At 31.9% G+C, this 17028-nt stretch overlaps 1 protein-coding gene across 1 annotated transcript; it reads left to right on the forward strand.

The window, feature by feature from the left end:
* Positions 1-336: 336 nt before the first annotated feature.
* On the forward strand, positions 337-15190 carry LOC111002013. Its single transcript, XM_022272102.2, has 6 exons — positions 337-670; positions 7640-7720; positions 9753-9755; positions 10484-10676; positions 13160-13410; positions 14657-15190. Exons 1-6 carry the CDS (start codon positions 337-339, stop codon positions 14734-14736), a joined length of 942 nt encoding a protein of 313 aa, XP_022127794.1. The 3' UTR covers positions 14737-15190.
* The last annotated feature ends 1838 nt before the right edge of the window (positions 15191-17028 follow it).

Consider the following 17028-nt stretch of genomic DNA (forward strand, 5'->3'; position numbering starts at 1 on the left):
TAATAAAATTTCTTAGTTTAATATTAATTAATTATGACAGGCATTATCACGTATTGAACGCTTTTTTGGCAATTAACTATTATTCAAATTAGGAACGAAACAAAATTTATCACAGACAATGTCATCGTAACGGAAAGTAATCGACACGCAAGGAAAGAAAAGTGCTACTCGCAAATAAATAGGAACACGAAAAAAAATTGCATGTGGTCATTCTGCCGTGACCGGGGATAAAAATCATGAACAGCCGATACGGGGGCTCATTGACGAAGCAACCACCGGCGGTGGTGCCAACTGTGACCTACAAATGGATTGGTGACGTGTTGTGCTGTGACCAAAATGAATTTAATATATTTATTCGCGTTTGCCTTAGTGGGCCAAGCTAGGGCCCTTGTTGAACTAAATTGCAGTGATAACGCAACATGTATAGACTTTATGACTAGAGAATTCGTTAGGAATATAAGGCAGAGGAAAGCGGTGAAGCTTTTTGACACATTCACAATAGAGCCGGTAGAAAATGCAAGACAGGCGAGAAGCAAGGATCCCCTAACGCGGTTACTCACGAGTCACGCGATCAGCTTCGACTGGAACGATTTTACCTTCAAATTCTCGAACACGGAGGATAAAAGTGACGCCTTAGACTTGGAGGTGTATGAAAGCAGGACTGCTAAAGGTAATTCATAATTTTGTATCTAATTTCTGACCATTGATTAACCTCAAGTTAAACGCAAAATATTGTAGACTATATTTTTATTTCAAATATCGAAATAGACGATTAGAAAAAGGAAAAAAATGAGGATTTTAATATGCATTTAGTGTTTTGTCAATATTTTAGAATAAAAATAAATACTTTATTTTCTTCGACTTAATGTTGGATAAACATGTTCGATAAATTTGTCCTAACAATAAATTTGCTCGGTTCAGAAGTCTCACAATAATAATTTTAGATAAATAATAACTTGACGTCAAAATACATTTTTACCCAACAACTTGATTATGTTTCACCACTTATCGCTTAAACATGTGAACTTATTATCCTGGTAAAAGGGTTTTCCTCTTTTTCTTCCGGAAACTTCACACAAAGATTGACCCTAGTGATACCGAGTAACGATATGCTACAAAAGTCCGCGAAACATCGATTACATTCTTTTATTCCCGTTTTGGATTAGATGAGTTTTCTGGGAATTCGCTCTAGTTTTGTTTCTTCCTTGTATAAACTGGGTAACGTTTGGCGTTTTTACTGATACAAGGTCAATAGTAACAAAAAGGAAACATATTTAGTAAAAGCATTCTTGAGACAAAATTCCTTTTTGAAATGAGATATACACAACCGAATTTTTGATTTACACTATATAATTATTATATAAAATAATTGGTCTTAACATAATTTATTTACTAAATACAAAAAATAGTAATCTTGATCATACAGTTATTAACAACTTGCACGCTACTTCAATAGATAACCTCCTAAGAGACAGAAGATTCGACGATTAAATTTATGCTTCGTTAGGTTTTATTTAAAGCAATGTCTACAATAATAATATAACTAAGTATAAATATTTTAATTTCCGTTGCATATTACGATATTTTATGCTACAGTGTTCTTTTGCATTATCAATATTGGAGATCTTAAATCTTGTGTCAAGAAATGAATAAAAAATTTCATGTACTTGCAGACAAATGGCTCATTAAGAAACACGAATTACTAGTCCTATTCCCAGTAGAGGTTAGTCCGTACGATTTTTTACCAACCTAAAATTGATTTGGCTCGGGGGAAATCGAATCCGAGAAATCCGGATAGGCAACTAACTCGTTATCCTAGCAATATTATTGGCGTTCGGAACTAATACTAATAATAATATTGGACCAATTTTGGCATTCACTTCATAATATAATTAAGTCAGTTTAACAATAAAGAAATATTATTTACAAACTTTTTTGTTAATATAATAAACTAAATAAAATAAAATAAATAAATAAATACTAAATGTCTAATCTTATTGGATTTTTGAATAACTTCTCCCCATGGAAAAGGCTAGCAAAAATGTAGACTACCTAACAATGTTTAGTAGTAAGTACTACTAAACGTAAAACTATAATATACAACAAAAGAAGTATCAGCTCAAAGACAATCATAGTAAAAGAGGGGCTTGATTTAATACTATGTATAACGTTGCTATACCGTATATTATGTATAATATGTTTCATTAAAAAAATTGAGTTATTGTATATTATTTTATAGTTGTAAATATAGCTCAATTTCTGTCGTGACTGTCACTCGGCACAGTGTTAATTATGACTTTCCCACTTTCCAAATAATTGTGATATTTTACCATTTTCCTCGACTTCAACGGAAATCAGGAAAGTGATACTTTCAATATTTTCACTTTATATATTATTTTTACAATTTAAATTGATTATAATTCTACAATTAATAAACGTTTATAGTATAAAAAATATTTATAGGACAGATAATGTCACATTTAATTTCTATAATTATTTCATCAAAGTAAGCAAACTGTACAGAACTTTAGAATAGATGTTGAAATTGCTTCTACATATTATACCTTCTGAATACTAAATGACCACTTTAATTATCTAACTAACCCACAACTTTTGGAGCAAGATTCCGTATCTGCCTGTCTGTCAAAAATATGCAATACATACTGGGACATAGCGCATACACCATCTGTCGATGCGGACAAGGCTAAGCTGTTACCGTGTCCTGCGATTGTTGGTGGCGCCGTGCGGTTTTAGTGGGTATGCACAGTGGCGAGTCCCACCTAACCCTTCATCACCAGGCACCGTACCGCGTGAGAGTATGCGTAACGCATTTCCCAACGAATAAACAAAACACCATCTGGAGTCTTAATCATCTGTTAGTCTTTGTCTTAGATCTTTTATTTGTTTTCTGGAGAACTTTTGTCTATAAAAATAGACACACTATATGTACACTACTACTAGTTGTTTGCAACTTTCACATTTTATGTTTTAAGCGTGCTCGTTTCCTCATAATATAATCTCTATTCCTTTATTGTACTATGTCTAAAGCTAATGATTTAAAGGCAGGTCCTCAGGGATAAGAATCACTGTATTTTTATTCAGCTGTTTTTAAAGTTTTTCCAACAAACTATCGTATAACGCTTTACAAAGTTTATTAACGAGCAGTTAATTAATGTTGTTCCCGAATTTATGTAAAATCGTTTATGAATTTTAATGAGTTAACTTGATTAAAATTTATCACGTAACCCAAAATAATGCACATATTATTTATCACCAAATGCAGTTGTTATGTTTCGTTAAACTGTAACTGTTTTAATAGTATGTTATTAAAAATAAAAGTAATCTCATTGGCAAGTATTATCAGTCGTTCTTCATCGTTCGAGCGAATGTTCAATGTGCACATAGGAAGAAAGTCCAATGGTGCACAGACGTAGATCGAACCTACGACCTCAGGAATGTGATTCGCATGCTGAAGCCAGTAGGCTAATATTTCTCATATACCAAACCAATATGTCATTTCTCATAAAAAACGTAATATTTTGTATGTATTTATTAATATTCATTTTAATAAGATAAACATTAAATATTGTTCTCTATCAAAGGTAATGGCGTAATGGATGCTATAATACCTACCTAATCATCTTCGATAAGTTAAGTAAGTTGGTAAATCTGATTTAATAATAATTATCATATCAACATATTTAATTATTATTAAATCAGATTTACCAACTTACGGTGAGTAAATAAGTTATGACACCTAAACTTCGCTATGCGGCACAAACATTAACCACGTAGGAACGGAAAATCCTCTTCAACAAAATTAAACTTTCCAAATCTAAACACATTTAACATTCGTATATTTTCAGAATTCTGAGCAAGCAAAACTCTTGCATTTCCTTTAATCTTTCTCGTTGCAATCAGATCACGCGTTTGAATAATTCAAACTGTTTTCTTTGTTTCACGCGACTGCAGGAAGTAGTCCATAAAAATTAGATATTGTGACGGAATTGTGTATCCGGGTGATAATTAGATTGTTTTGTGCTTTTTATACTATATTCTCTAGAGAATGTCTTTCATACGATCTCAAATTCCAATTGATTAAAAAAAAATCCTCGGTGAAATTCTGACGTAATTTATATTACTAGTTCCATGTTTAAAAATCACTTTCTTTCTATAAAATACTTTTAAAACATTTTCGAGCATGTGTTAACAGAAAAGCCATCGAAACACCTTAGTTTTCTGAAAAATATTGTACGTTATAAATGAAGAATTATACTTTAAAAAAAAAATATATTTTAATTACGTAATAATACAATTGTACGTTATATATGAGTGCCTTTCTAAAGACTATTGTTCTAAAAGGTTGCAACTCAATACTGGCTTTCTTGAGTTATAAGTGCTTATGGATGGCAGTCAGTTTCAATTATAAACCGAAGTATTCATTAAAAATATAATATATTTATTTATATTTTATTTACACGATTTCGATCATTTGCTATTGAGAAATTCTCAATAGCAAATGATCGATAACATAATTTTGAATTATATTATTGTTCAATTGCTATATTATCTAATAAATGATATTTTTTTTAAAATTATTAGTGATGGAACTATTACAAATAACAGTCACATAAAACTCACTTTTTGTGCTTATATTCAAATTTAGGCAGGTCCAGTGGAGCCTTAGCGCTAAGTATGACTTCCGTATGTCAAATACAATAAATTTTGACAAAACTTGTACAAACTACTAGTAACTTCCGTACTTAATAGTTTAAATATTTGACAATGACTTACAAAGTTAAAATATATGACAAGTTATTTTATAATTGCTACTTAAAACCTAATTCTTACTAAAGATTTAACATATTTACTATATTAATGTATGAAAATTGTCAAAATAAATAACTCTATGTGATCTAAGTTATACAAGTGAATAAAGTATTTGTTGATGATAATTTAAATCTTATTTTATTCATGCATTTTCATGCCTATGAATGTATTAAGGTATTCACTAAAACACATAAAAAACTTTTATAATTAATGGATTTCCGACATAATTCATAATATTTATTTTCGATAAAAGCGGTGATCTCTTGGGTGCTCATATTATGCGAACATAGAACCTAAAATTTACAGCGCCGTAAAATTTATTACCATTTGCCCGAGTATCTAGGAAACCCCTGGGTGTTTCATAAATTTTAGTTTAACCTGCGGTATCCCCTGGAGTAAAGAATATAATATTATAGTATAGTTAATCGGTTTGTCAGAACTTTGTTTTTATACCTTCACATAAAAAGTGGGCGTGTACACATGGTTTTTCGAAATAACATTTACTATATGCAACTTTTCAAGTAAATGTTTTGTGTAAAATAAAAAAGTAAAATAAAAATTTTATGTGTAAAATTGGATATATACATTTCATAAAGTTTAACAAAAGGAATTTTATATCTTATACATGAATGCAAATTATACAATTGTTTCATTTTACCTTATTACTACTAAGATTATTACAAAATTTTATTAATTGTAAAAGAATTATTACTATCATTGTTATCGTTATTACATATTTTTGTTATTAATAGCTTCGAATCTCTTCGAATCAACCCTGCCCCTAACAAAAAAAGATGACGCGTAACCGAAAAATGTACCGGTTAATTTATTTCCTACATCGATAAACAAGTTTCCCTTCAAATAATGCAGTGGCGTCAACATTTTAAGGGTAGATCTTAGATATCTGAAGCTGTTTCGTGAAAATGTTTTTCTAGTAGCCTGCTGTGCCTGACACACTTATATTTGGGTCTAAGACACGCCTTACGGTGTTTATCTTTACCGTGCCAGAGGGTGTTAATTTCGGACATATACAGATACCCAATTGGTGCACAGCCTGCTTCGTTTGGGAAAAGATTCGCTCGTTGAAGCAAATAGGCCAACACAGCTTGAAGGATTTTAAGTCTACAGTTAATATGACCACAAAGTCGAAATAAAATCGGGTTTTACGACATAAACAGGCGTTCTCAAATTCATCTATTTTTGTATCTTACTGTTGTTAATCTCAAATAATGGTGTTACTCAGTTATGATTAATTTATAACTGAATTAAGGAAGGCAGTGAAATTGTATCCACAATTATTTCCACCATAGACAATTCTTATATACTTAACTGAAAGTTTATTCTTAATTAATGACTCCCAGTATGTAAATTTTAGAAACTCAAACTTCACCAGATCCATTTTGTAATGTAAATATTCAATATATCAGAAAATAAAATTAGGGATAAAAATTCATAATCCTGTTATTTTTTATAAAACCACAAAATCTTACAATTTTATAAGTGCGTAACAAATAAAGATATATCAAGTTTGCGTTGTAGTAAATTATTAACACTCACGAGCTATTCGAGATGAACAATGGAACAGTTTTATACCTAAATAGCAAGTAGTTAAATCTCTCGTAGACTATCAATTACCATTCGAAATTTGAATATATTATTTTTGTTAACTAACGTACGAACATTTTTATTGTTTTGTCGTTGATCCAGTCACCATGATGTTACTTTACTAGAACAAAATGGTATTCTGCTATTTAAGCAGTATAAACATTGTATGTACTGCCATGATTACTTTAATATATTCAACAATTATTAGACAATCTAGATGATCATCTCGACCAACAAAATTTAAAGCTTTTCATCTCAGTTGTGATAAATAAAATTAATATTCCCTTAGTATTTATACCAAAATAACAATATTTTTAAATATGCTATAGATTATTTATGGAAAGTGTATTTTAATATTCCGTTTATTACAAACGAAGAATAAAGCCGAGGTCGAAAAAATTTACGTAAATCGAAGTTGGACTGGAATCCCGACGGCCTAAAACATTCTTTCTTTTACCAATTTTTAAAGCTAAATCAACTTGCCTTTTTATTATCTATATAGTAGGTAACTTGAATATATTTTTATGTTACCTTACTATAGAGCCTAATTTTGTTTCATTAGGTACTTGGCTACTTAGTCTACTTTCTAAACAGATAAAATTAATAAATTAAACTGCATCTGTTCAACTTTTAAGTGTTATCTATATGTTTCATTACACTTAAAATCAGAATCAAAATTTATTTATTGTAAAGGAATAAAACAAATATGTAAAATACACCTTGTAAAAACTTAATAGCAAACTGTGACACCGTTCATTAAATTTTGTAGCTAAGTATCTATCTTTCTAAGCTAATGCACAGGCAAACTCGTAAGTAACATCTTAGAACGATATTTGTACGCATTTTGCTTCTTTTAATAAAATTATAAATAAGTGGTGCTACAGCCTTTTTAGGTCTAGGCCTCAGTTATCTGTTTCATAATCATTTTTTGTCTTTTAGGCATATATATGATCAGCATCCTATGCCCTGCCCTTGCCATGCTGTCAATTTTTTTGGTCTAAGTAAAGCCGGTTTCTTCACGATGTTTTCATTTACAGTTCGAGCGAATGTCAAATGCACATATAGAATGAACATCCATTGGTACACAGCAAGGGATCGGACCGACGAACTCAGGGATTAGGTTCGCACGCAAAAGAAACTAGGCCAACACTGATCGGCTCTACTTGATTCGTTTATTATGCTGATTTTAAATCTATAATTTCAGATGTTTCGGATGAAGCTCCGAAGAAATCAAACAGCAAGGTGGAGGAAGAAGTACCACAAGACAAAACACCAAAACGTATCAGTGAGTAATTTGATATTATTATCCTGTGTACTGTATATAGTATGCTATTTCAACGAAATGCTCATTAAATCGAATTCTAGACTCTAGACTAGACTCCAATAGAACTAATAATTTATCCATACTCGTTTACATAAAAGGTTAAACCAGAAGTTTTATCTACAGCTGTAATGGTTATAAATAACATAATTTGATGTTTTATCAACTAACTAGAGAGCCTCTTAAGAAGAAGCCAATAAATTTTAGTTATAAAACTGCGTCTTATATAAAAGGTCTTGCTTTAAAAAGCTTTTAAAATTTGAGAAAACTCTTTTCCTTAGTCGCACTGAGACTAATCTGAATACGTCATTTGTAAGTTGAGTGCGTTTTCATGTATAGAGAAGAATTTCTCGTAACCTGCTGAGTTTATACTCTTAGCCCCGCATGATATTGTACCTCAATGTATGGTGAGTTTAATAGGCTTAATGTAAGTTACTACTGTGAGTTATTAGGCCTAATAACTTTTATATGTATATAGTTTAAAAAATGTTATAAATTTCAGCATTGAGCCTTATTAGTATTACACAAACATAGGCGGTAAAATTTGTCATTTGTTAAACGCCTGAATAAATATGCCGAGCAATTAAAGTACCGGCATGTTTGCGAGAAATAGAAGGCGGAAAATTCATGAAAAATATGTAGTATGTTTGCGTCTGTACCACTTAAACTGGAAATAAACAATCCCGTTCATTGGATTCGCTGGGGATTTGTTCCCTTTTATTTATTATGCATAGGTACTTACTTGTTTTCATCGTATTTCCAAAAGCCTTAGAAAATTGAGATGGGATTTACCAGACATGCGTGTTAAAATTAAACGCAACATTCAACCTTTATCGTTGGAGAAAGGTTTGTTTGAGATGTTTGTTCGATTTTGATGAGATTTTGGTTAAAAATATGAACAACGTGGTTTTAGTAAAATTGAAATCGCGGAAGAGGTTCAGAGGTTTTTACAGATACTAATTTACACCATAGTTATAGAATTCACAATAAGTATTTTATTCGTTTAAATTTCGATAATATCAAAATGACACAATTGATCAAATCTGTTAACAATATGTAAAGTGTCAATTAACTTTTATGATTATTATTCTTATGTATATTATTTAATTCACAAGGGGTAAGGCCGTTTATATATTGGGGCAGTAGCCAACCCATTACTGCAATAATACATAAAGTGATTTATTTATTTATTGAAATACGCTGATACGCTAACTAACTAAAACTTACTTATAAAATTCGCAGACGATGAAAGTATTTAGGAAATTGATGTATGAAGGTATCTTCAATAGTTCCATTCAATTATCGATTAGTACTATAGTAATTTAGAACAAGTAATAAATGCGTATTATTTTAGGTAGTTATATGTCATAAAATTGTTTCTCACACTTTTGAATTTATTATAAGTTACAGTTCTACCTACGTATATTGTTATGGCTACAATATAATTCTTCAGTTCATAAATTTATACGATCATGTTTTTGCAACTTTGTAAACAAGTGTTTATTCTTGAAGGCTTCATAAATTATCGACAATTTTTATAGGAAGTTTTATTGTTTCGAGATCTCAGATATTGGTTATTATCGAGAGATTTATTGCTGAGTGTTATAATAATATAAGTTTGCAAGGAGAAAATATAATTGCGAAGTATTAGTTCTTTCTGGCATTCTATGTAGTATCATTAATGAGATAAGACTGCGGGAAAAAGAGTTAGATAGAGAATTAGAAATATTCGAGGTCTTATTTCGGAAGAAATTCTGAATTATGTCTGGTCTGTCATATCTCTAATTCCTTTTTAATTAAGATGTCCGTATACCAGCCACATATTAATTGCCACGCAAATATATAAATTAAAATAATATGCGACGTAATGATGGACTCATATTAATTAAATTAAAAAAAAAACATTCCGCTTTGTAAATGTTCATACAGGTTAATTGAATGAAGCCGGATGTTAAAAAGTCCTGAACTATTTCCTATTGTAATAGTGAGGGAATAGAAAGTACAGTACGCATACACTTATATTCTTTAATATTAATGCGCAGTTGATTTGTGTCCGCTGAAATAGGCCGCCGTGGCCGTTGGTGATCGGTCGGGAGTTGATTTTTTTTTAATCTGGTAATCTAGGACATCTACAGAGTGAAAATATAAATTTTATAATTTTGTTCCTTGGCTTATTAATACATTTTTTAAATCTTATGTAGGTCTGTAGAATGTAAACACATATTCCAAAATGTGATAATTTACACTACGAATATTCAATATAAATATATATCTTTCTTTTTCTTCTTTAAAAGTTATACAATTGTGTAAATATTAATTGCTGAATTAATTTTACTTTCCTTTCACATCTTTATACATCAGTTGACTTGTTGACTGTAGTTTCATACATCCGAAATTTTTTACTTATTTTGTAAGTGCCCTATAAGAAGCTATAATTTATCATTAGTAGCTTTCAGTTCAACAAGAACGGACTTTTCATATTTACTTGAAAATAACTTGATTCATTTGTCTTTATCCAATATCCTCTACTTGGTTGACATCTAAAAATCAACATTTTCATACTGGTTTTTCTTTATTTCTTTACCAACTAACTATGTATGTGTGTTATTTTATTGTGGCCTAGAGTTTCGAATCGGTATCCCGACATCCTAGACCATAATGGCCCGTCCCTCTACGTCTACGCCATGAAAAATTTGTCGACGAATTTTAATTTAATTTATCTTTCAGGACGGCGACACAAACGAAAAGTCATGCAAGCGGTGATCCCTCTCTTATTCGGAATGAAGTCAGCCGCGATCGCTATCTTCTCGCTGGCGGTGGTAGCAGTCATCACGATCAAGGCCTTCCTGGCTAGCAAGCTAGCCCTGCTGGTGACTGTTGGAATGGCTGCCAAGAAGTTGTATGAGAATTATACCGGCGGGTGAGTTGAATTTTCATACAAAATATAATGTAAATTTGTTATGACAAAAACAGATGTGACGTTGACAGTTTGACAAGACTAAACCCAAATCTAGATTGTTGTAGATTTTAGACTTTGACTCAGATTGCATAAATATCACGTATATTGTAATATTTTAAGGCATTCCAAACTTCCTAGACTTAAAATAAAATTTGGTGTTCAAAAAAATGTTTGCCGTGAAAGCCTCAAGAAATTGCTAACGTGATCCGTTCAACGTGACTCTTGGAATATAAGTTGGCCAGAATTGCGCAACAGTTGATATAAGCCTTTTCTGTTACATATGATCTAACAAACGCAAATTCTGGCCAAGATACGTATCGAGAGCTTATACTACTAGCTTCATGTATACTTCTTCAATGTTAGTCACAAGAATTGTGTTATCATAAGTTGTGTTTAATGAAATTCCATAACAGCAAAACTATATGTGCTCTGAAACTTATGACTAATTCTATTAATCAACCTATATTTTTCATAAGTAAAGGGCGAAGAGGTCTATTTATGAAAAATATTATAAGTTAAATAAGGTGCTAAAATTGGTACTTAAATGGTTATGGTATGGTTATGGTAGTTAATATGATGATAATATATTAAGTTAATTAGATATTTCGCAAAATTATGTTTTTGTGACTTTAGTTGTTTTTTTAATTATTAGGAAACGGAAGCCAGATGTATAAAGAAAGTGCAAGACTGAACATGTAGTTTACATAATTTATTCAAAAATTAATTACGCCTGTAAATATTTATGAAGTTTAATCAATACATTGTACTTGTTTCACGTTTAACTTCAAATTGTATAGCTTCTTAAGATATTAAGAATTCGAGTTAGTATATATTTTCATAAAGATTTAAAAAACATTTTATCAAGAGCGTTTGTAATGCCTTATAATAAAATTCTCTAACAAGTTTAATTAGTACCAAGTTTATAAATTTGACTAGTAATAGTTCGAAGGCCGACAACGCACCCACTAAAAATGGGCTGTGATGACTGCCCATATTTAGTGTCGGCAGTTTTTGGCGTCACGCAGGCTCGTTTGGCCTCTTGTATAAAAAAAATAATTAAAACACATTTATAGTATATTAATGACGGTTTTTGTTAAAAAAAATTAATGTATTTAATTTTGTTTCAATGAAACCAGCTTAATCAATGTTAATTAGTCTTTAATAGCATGCTCTCAAAATTAATAAAAGCAAAAATAATTTAATTTTACCGAATAATGAGCGACATTGAGTTCTATTGAACACTTTTCCGAAATAAACAGCCATTTCCTCAAAGCTTTTAGTGGGGATAAAAGTGTTTAGACACTGATTAAGAGAAAATTTCAAAAACATCTATCCTTGTAGCGCCGATTTTTCGTGGGTATTTTTAAGTCTGTGTTTTTTGCATGAAACATTCTCTATCCATTTGGCTTTTTAATTCTCCTAAACAATACTGCTATGGTTACATTAATATAAACCACAGTGGTTTTCTAATGTAACATATTGTAATATTCTATATTATTTGGTAAAATAAAGAGAAAAAAAATTCAAGCGCTCTGTTAAAAATCGTAGAAATAGTATAATGGAAATCGAGGTTGTTGCAAAATTTGTTTAATAATGACTTAAAACTACAAGTGTTTTAGTAAAATAAAATTAACTAACCATCATATATTTTAAAGCATCCAGAATTTGTTTTGTAAAAAGGAAATTGAATGTTCAAACCTTTTACAAAAAACGATGATATCATTATATCAAGTAGATTTTTATTAAAATTTAATCTTGCCTATGTACTAAGACAACCTAAGAAATACAACGTATTTAAATATCATGAAACCACCTAAAATTGATATGTATCTTTGCAACAATTTCGATTATACTAGTAATAGTAAGCATGACGGACATGGCATATTGACTTGGCTACACGCATACTTTGCACATACATGGCCTGATTTCACCGACTGCTGACGTGACGACTAAGTGGAAATAAAAAGCAAAGAATTTCATCTTGCTTCATTGGTTAAATACATATTGTAACGACTTTCTACGAGTCGCGTGAATGCGGATTATTTTAACTGTTTTCGCTTTTGTAATTATTTCAATTAGCGAAACGAATACAGTAATTTTCATTCAAATGTAAGCAATTTTATTATCTATTATTTATTACTTATTATTTGCTTAAAAGCATTTAACAAACAGAACTGTTGTCCTAATATTTGGGAATTGGATATCTGAGAATCTAAATATTTTTATTGAATATCCGACGTCATTGTATTTTCAATATCACTCAAGATAATGGAATTTTGATAAGGACTGACGAAGAACATCTTGATTTATTACATAATTGAGAAGTTCCCTCGGACGAGATTTGACATTTGACGAAGGACGTGACACTGCAACTAATCGACGGACGACTGTTGACAAGGCTGTTAGCTTCTAACAGTTACTTATTATACATATTTAAATTCCAGCGCCGGTTTGCAAAATCATCCATTCCTTTACTCGCAATACCCAATTGATTTTCCGAGCGCCTCATCGCACGCATACTCCGTAAGCGGAATGAGCCAACAGTTTGGTTCCCCTGAGATGTACAGTCCATCTGGAATGGGCTCACAGACACACACTCACGAAATTCTGCAATCGAACGACCCCAGTGCTCAGCAGTCGCAGCAGGCGCCATCTGTGCTAGCTAACTCGACGCGAGCAGCAGAACGATGGGATGGTAAGTCAAGTCTGCTCAAGTTTTTAGAGCCAGTCGTAAGCCAAATAAGAAGCTTCGTCGACCCGATAGCGAGTATTTTCTACGGCGCAATACCAGCAAATTTCAGAGGACTTAAATCTGATGTTTCGACTGCTAAAAGCGTTGACGATGTAGAAGAAAAAACGAAAAGGCCGAGGGAAATTTTACTACCTCAACCTAGACATATAGCCCAAAGAAAGATGTCATACTATAAAAAAATACCTAGACAAAGACCAAAGAAATACACAGAATTGAAACTTGACTTAAACAGGCTTAAATATAATAAGGATTTTTTAGACTATATAAAAAGTAAAAAGTATAAATATAACTATCCTCGCACATATTATTATCCTCGAGTAAAATACTATGTCAATCCAGCCATGTTTTTAATGAGACCCAACAATAGTAGATTACTACCGTATAGAAAAACAGAGTTGAAGGCTAATGTAACTATCGAAATTAGCAACGTCACTTTAGCTCCGGAGCCTAGTGAATGGAAACCAATTATTGTATTTAAGCCAGAAAGTTTTAAAACTGAAGAAAATAACAAAACTGAGTCCAAAATAAAAAAGGTACTGAAGAAAAAGCGTAAACGACCAAAACGTAGTATAGATTTTGGAGAATATGAGTTAGACAAAAAAGTTCATCTAGAAACACGTTCAAAGAAGAAAGAATCAGAGTTTTTAAATAACATTAGTAATGCCAAAGACTACCTCGATAACTTAATAAAATCTGCGCTGAAACCAAAAGGTGAGCCACCATTTTATTACACGTTTACATACAACTTGTTGATGTATTGTTTGGACTTATTTGATGATTTCGTTGAAGTCCATGAAGGCATAGTAAAAGTCTTCAGCCACGATTTCAAAAAAACTAAACTTAAAAAGAAGAAGAAAAGAAGAAAGCAAAAGCCTTCTTACGATTCTGAACACAAAGAAACAGGCAATAAAACAGAAAACCATAATTCACCCAACCGTTCATTTCTTACATAAACCATAATCAACACTAATATAATTTTTGTATCATTGGTGACGGGTATGACATCCTAATTGTAAATTAGAATGTATTTATTTGGGAAAAGATCTCTGTAAATATCAATGATAATGATTCGTTGCATGATAGGCTTAGCCCAAGCATTTATTATTTAAATGGGTCATAAGTTTAATCACAAGGGAATCATTTGAATTGATATTTACATGTTTATAATAATTAATATAATATGATGCAGGGTACCAGAGACGTCCAATTTTATATGGAAGCTCGCGCAGTACGTCAAATACATATTCGGCCTCGGACCACCGCCCCTAAGCGCCTCGTCCATGCCGATGCCCTATTACGCTTTACCTCAAAATATGGCGGAGATGCCGATGTTTAGCCCATCAATGACTATGCCGGCAAATCAATGACAGAATTGGACATCGGGATTATGATTGGATCAAGTGGCGTTCGTTTAGTTCTAAATATGCTAAATGTCAGATTACCACGCAAGCCTTGATCCGATTCTGTGTTTGTTAGCGTGGTGATCTGACATTTAGCTAGTGAATTGGCCGCAATGTTTTAAATTTCTGGACCTAGACCCTTCTTGTTTGCTCCTTCTACAAATTTCCGGTTTGAAATTTGAAGCATTGCGTGCAAAATTGTTTTTAAGACTGATTTAAATTGCTCAACCTGTTAACTAACTGAGGTATTTTTAAGCGCGAGCCCGTCGACTTTTTTATGAGATTAAATAAGTTATTGTAAGGATATGTATTAAGGCTTATTTATTCAGCACCTAGTGAAATAAATTCGTTGTTAAAGTTGAAATGCCTCTTATTACCCTGTGTATGTCACGAAATTAAACCTCATAATAAAAAAAGAACATTTTTTACCCACAGAATATAACGATAACGATATTTATAATTTAAATTTTTAGTTTACTCTTTTATACTTATAATATGCATTCGTCTATCTAGTCTGTAATAAATAAATCAGTGGTGCTACTAATATGCAAGTAGGTAAGATATGTCGGTTTCCTCACGATGTTTTCCCTCACCGTTCGAGCAAATGTTAAATGCGCACATAGAAATAAAGTCTCATGGTTGAGAGTCGCACGTTAGAGCCACTAGGCCAACACCGCTCTAACAATCTTATACAATCATATTGAAACGATAGCACTTTATACTTATTTACGCTGAATGCATATTATAATTGGCATATAGTTGCTATCAACTCGTTAAAATCAGAATTCTCTATGTTTATTAGCACTTATCGCACATAGCATCTGATATATTTATTATAGTATTTCATTATGGTGTACAAAAATATGGTTCATTAAGACTAATCTAGAAGTAAAGCTTTCCAAATAGGCTATTAATATAGGCCACTTGGCTGTATTGTATACTATACAATGGTAATACTATGCTACTGTAGTTTTTAAAAGTGGTTGAGTTTTGGAGCAAAATAATAATTTATTGCATTATGAATAGTCAAAGACGCTTATATAACAGCGTCTCTGTAATTCATATGGCTCATGGTTCTAAGCGTGAAATCTAGGTATATAAATGTGGATACATTACCATTGTACATTGATAATAAATAAAACGAATAAGTAGATAAATTCATTTATTATGGATGATCATAAGGATACTTATCGAAATCTTCTTCTATCGATTCCCAGCCATTATTGTTTGAATGTTTGTCCGTAAATACCTCGTAGGTCACGTTGTTGAGCTGTTTAAATAGATTCAATACAAAAATAGATCTTCAGGCTATTTGTTTTCTAAAACTGTTAAAATTTAAAAATTTTACGTTTTTAATAATTACAACTGTTTTGAAGTAACTTATTCTCATACGAATTTATTGTTACTTTAAATTAAATATTAAATTAAATTAAAATCATGTGCAATACATGATATGCGACTACATTAACTTCTATTTCTCTTTTTTTTAAATAACAGACATCCGATGTTAAGTGATACTATACGTAGACTCTATTAATGCCAAATAGAACCCGAGTGCGTTGCTGCCCTCTTAAATATTGTACGCACTTTTCGAATTTACTTTTTAAAAATCTAATTGGTTTGGAAATACATCAGTGGACAGCTGTCCACTGTTCCACACGGTTCCACATAGTGCGGGTGCGTGGCATAAACTTCCTTAAATAACACTCAGTTGTGGAAGGACGGACGTCGAGGTGATACGTTTGAAATTTCGTATTATGCCTTGAAGTCCGACGATGAAACTCGACGATGAGCTGCAGGTATTAATCTTAATAACACCAGATGCAGAGAGACGTAGATCTCTACTACCTACTTAATAACACCAGATGCAGAGACCTAGTCTCTACGTCACACCAGGGATTGGAGCTCGGAAAGAGATTGGTCGTCGATGATTCGAACATGACTCAAAGTCCCGCCCAGAGGTGAGAACAGTACTTCTTTTTGGGCCCAATTTGCGGTTTATACAGTTGCATGCAATGGCCCGGAATGAAGTACCATCTTGCCCACCAATCTTCTTAGAGTTAATTTAGCCTACCACGAAACTAAACGTCGTTCGATATGCCAACGCCAAGTATTCTGATTCTGGCTGTGGTTTTAAAAATAAAAGTCTTCGGAAAGAGGA

This window comes from Pieris rapae, chromosome 11 (assembly GCF_905147795.1).
Source record: "Pieris rapae chromosome 11, ilPieRapa1.1, whole genome shotgun sequence".
Lineage (NCBI taxonomy): Eukaryota > Metazoa > Arthropoda > Insecta > Lepidoptera > Pieridae > Pieris > Pieris rapae.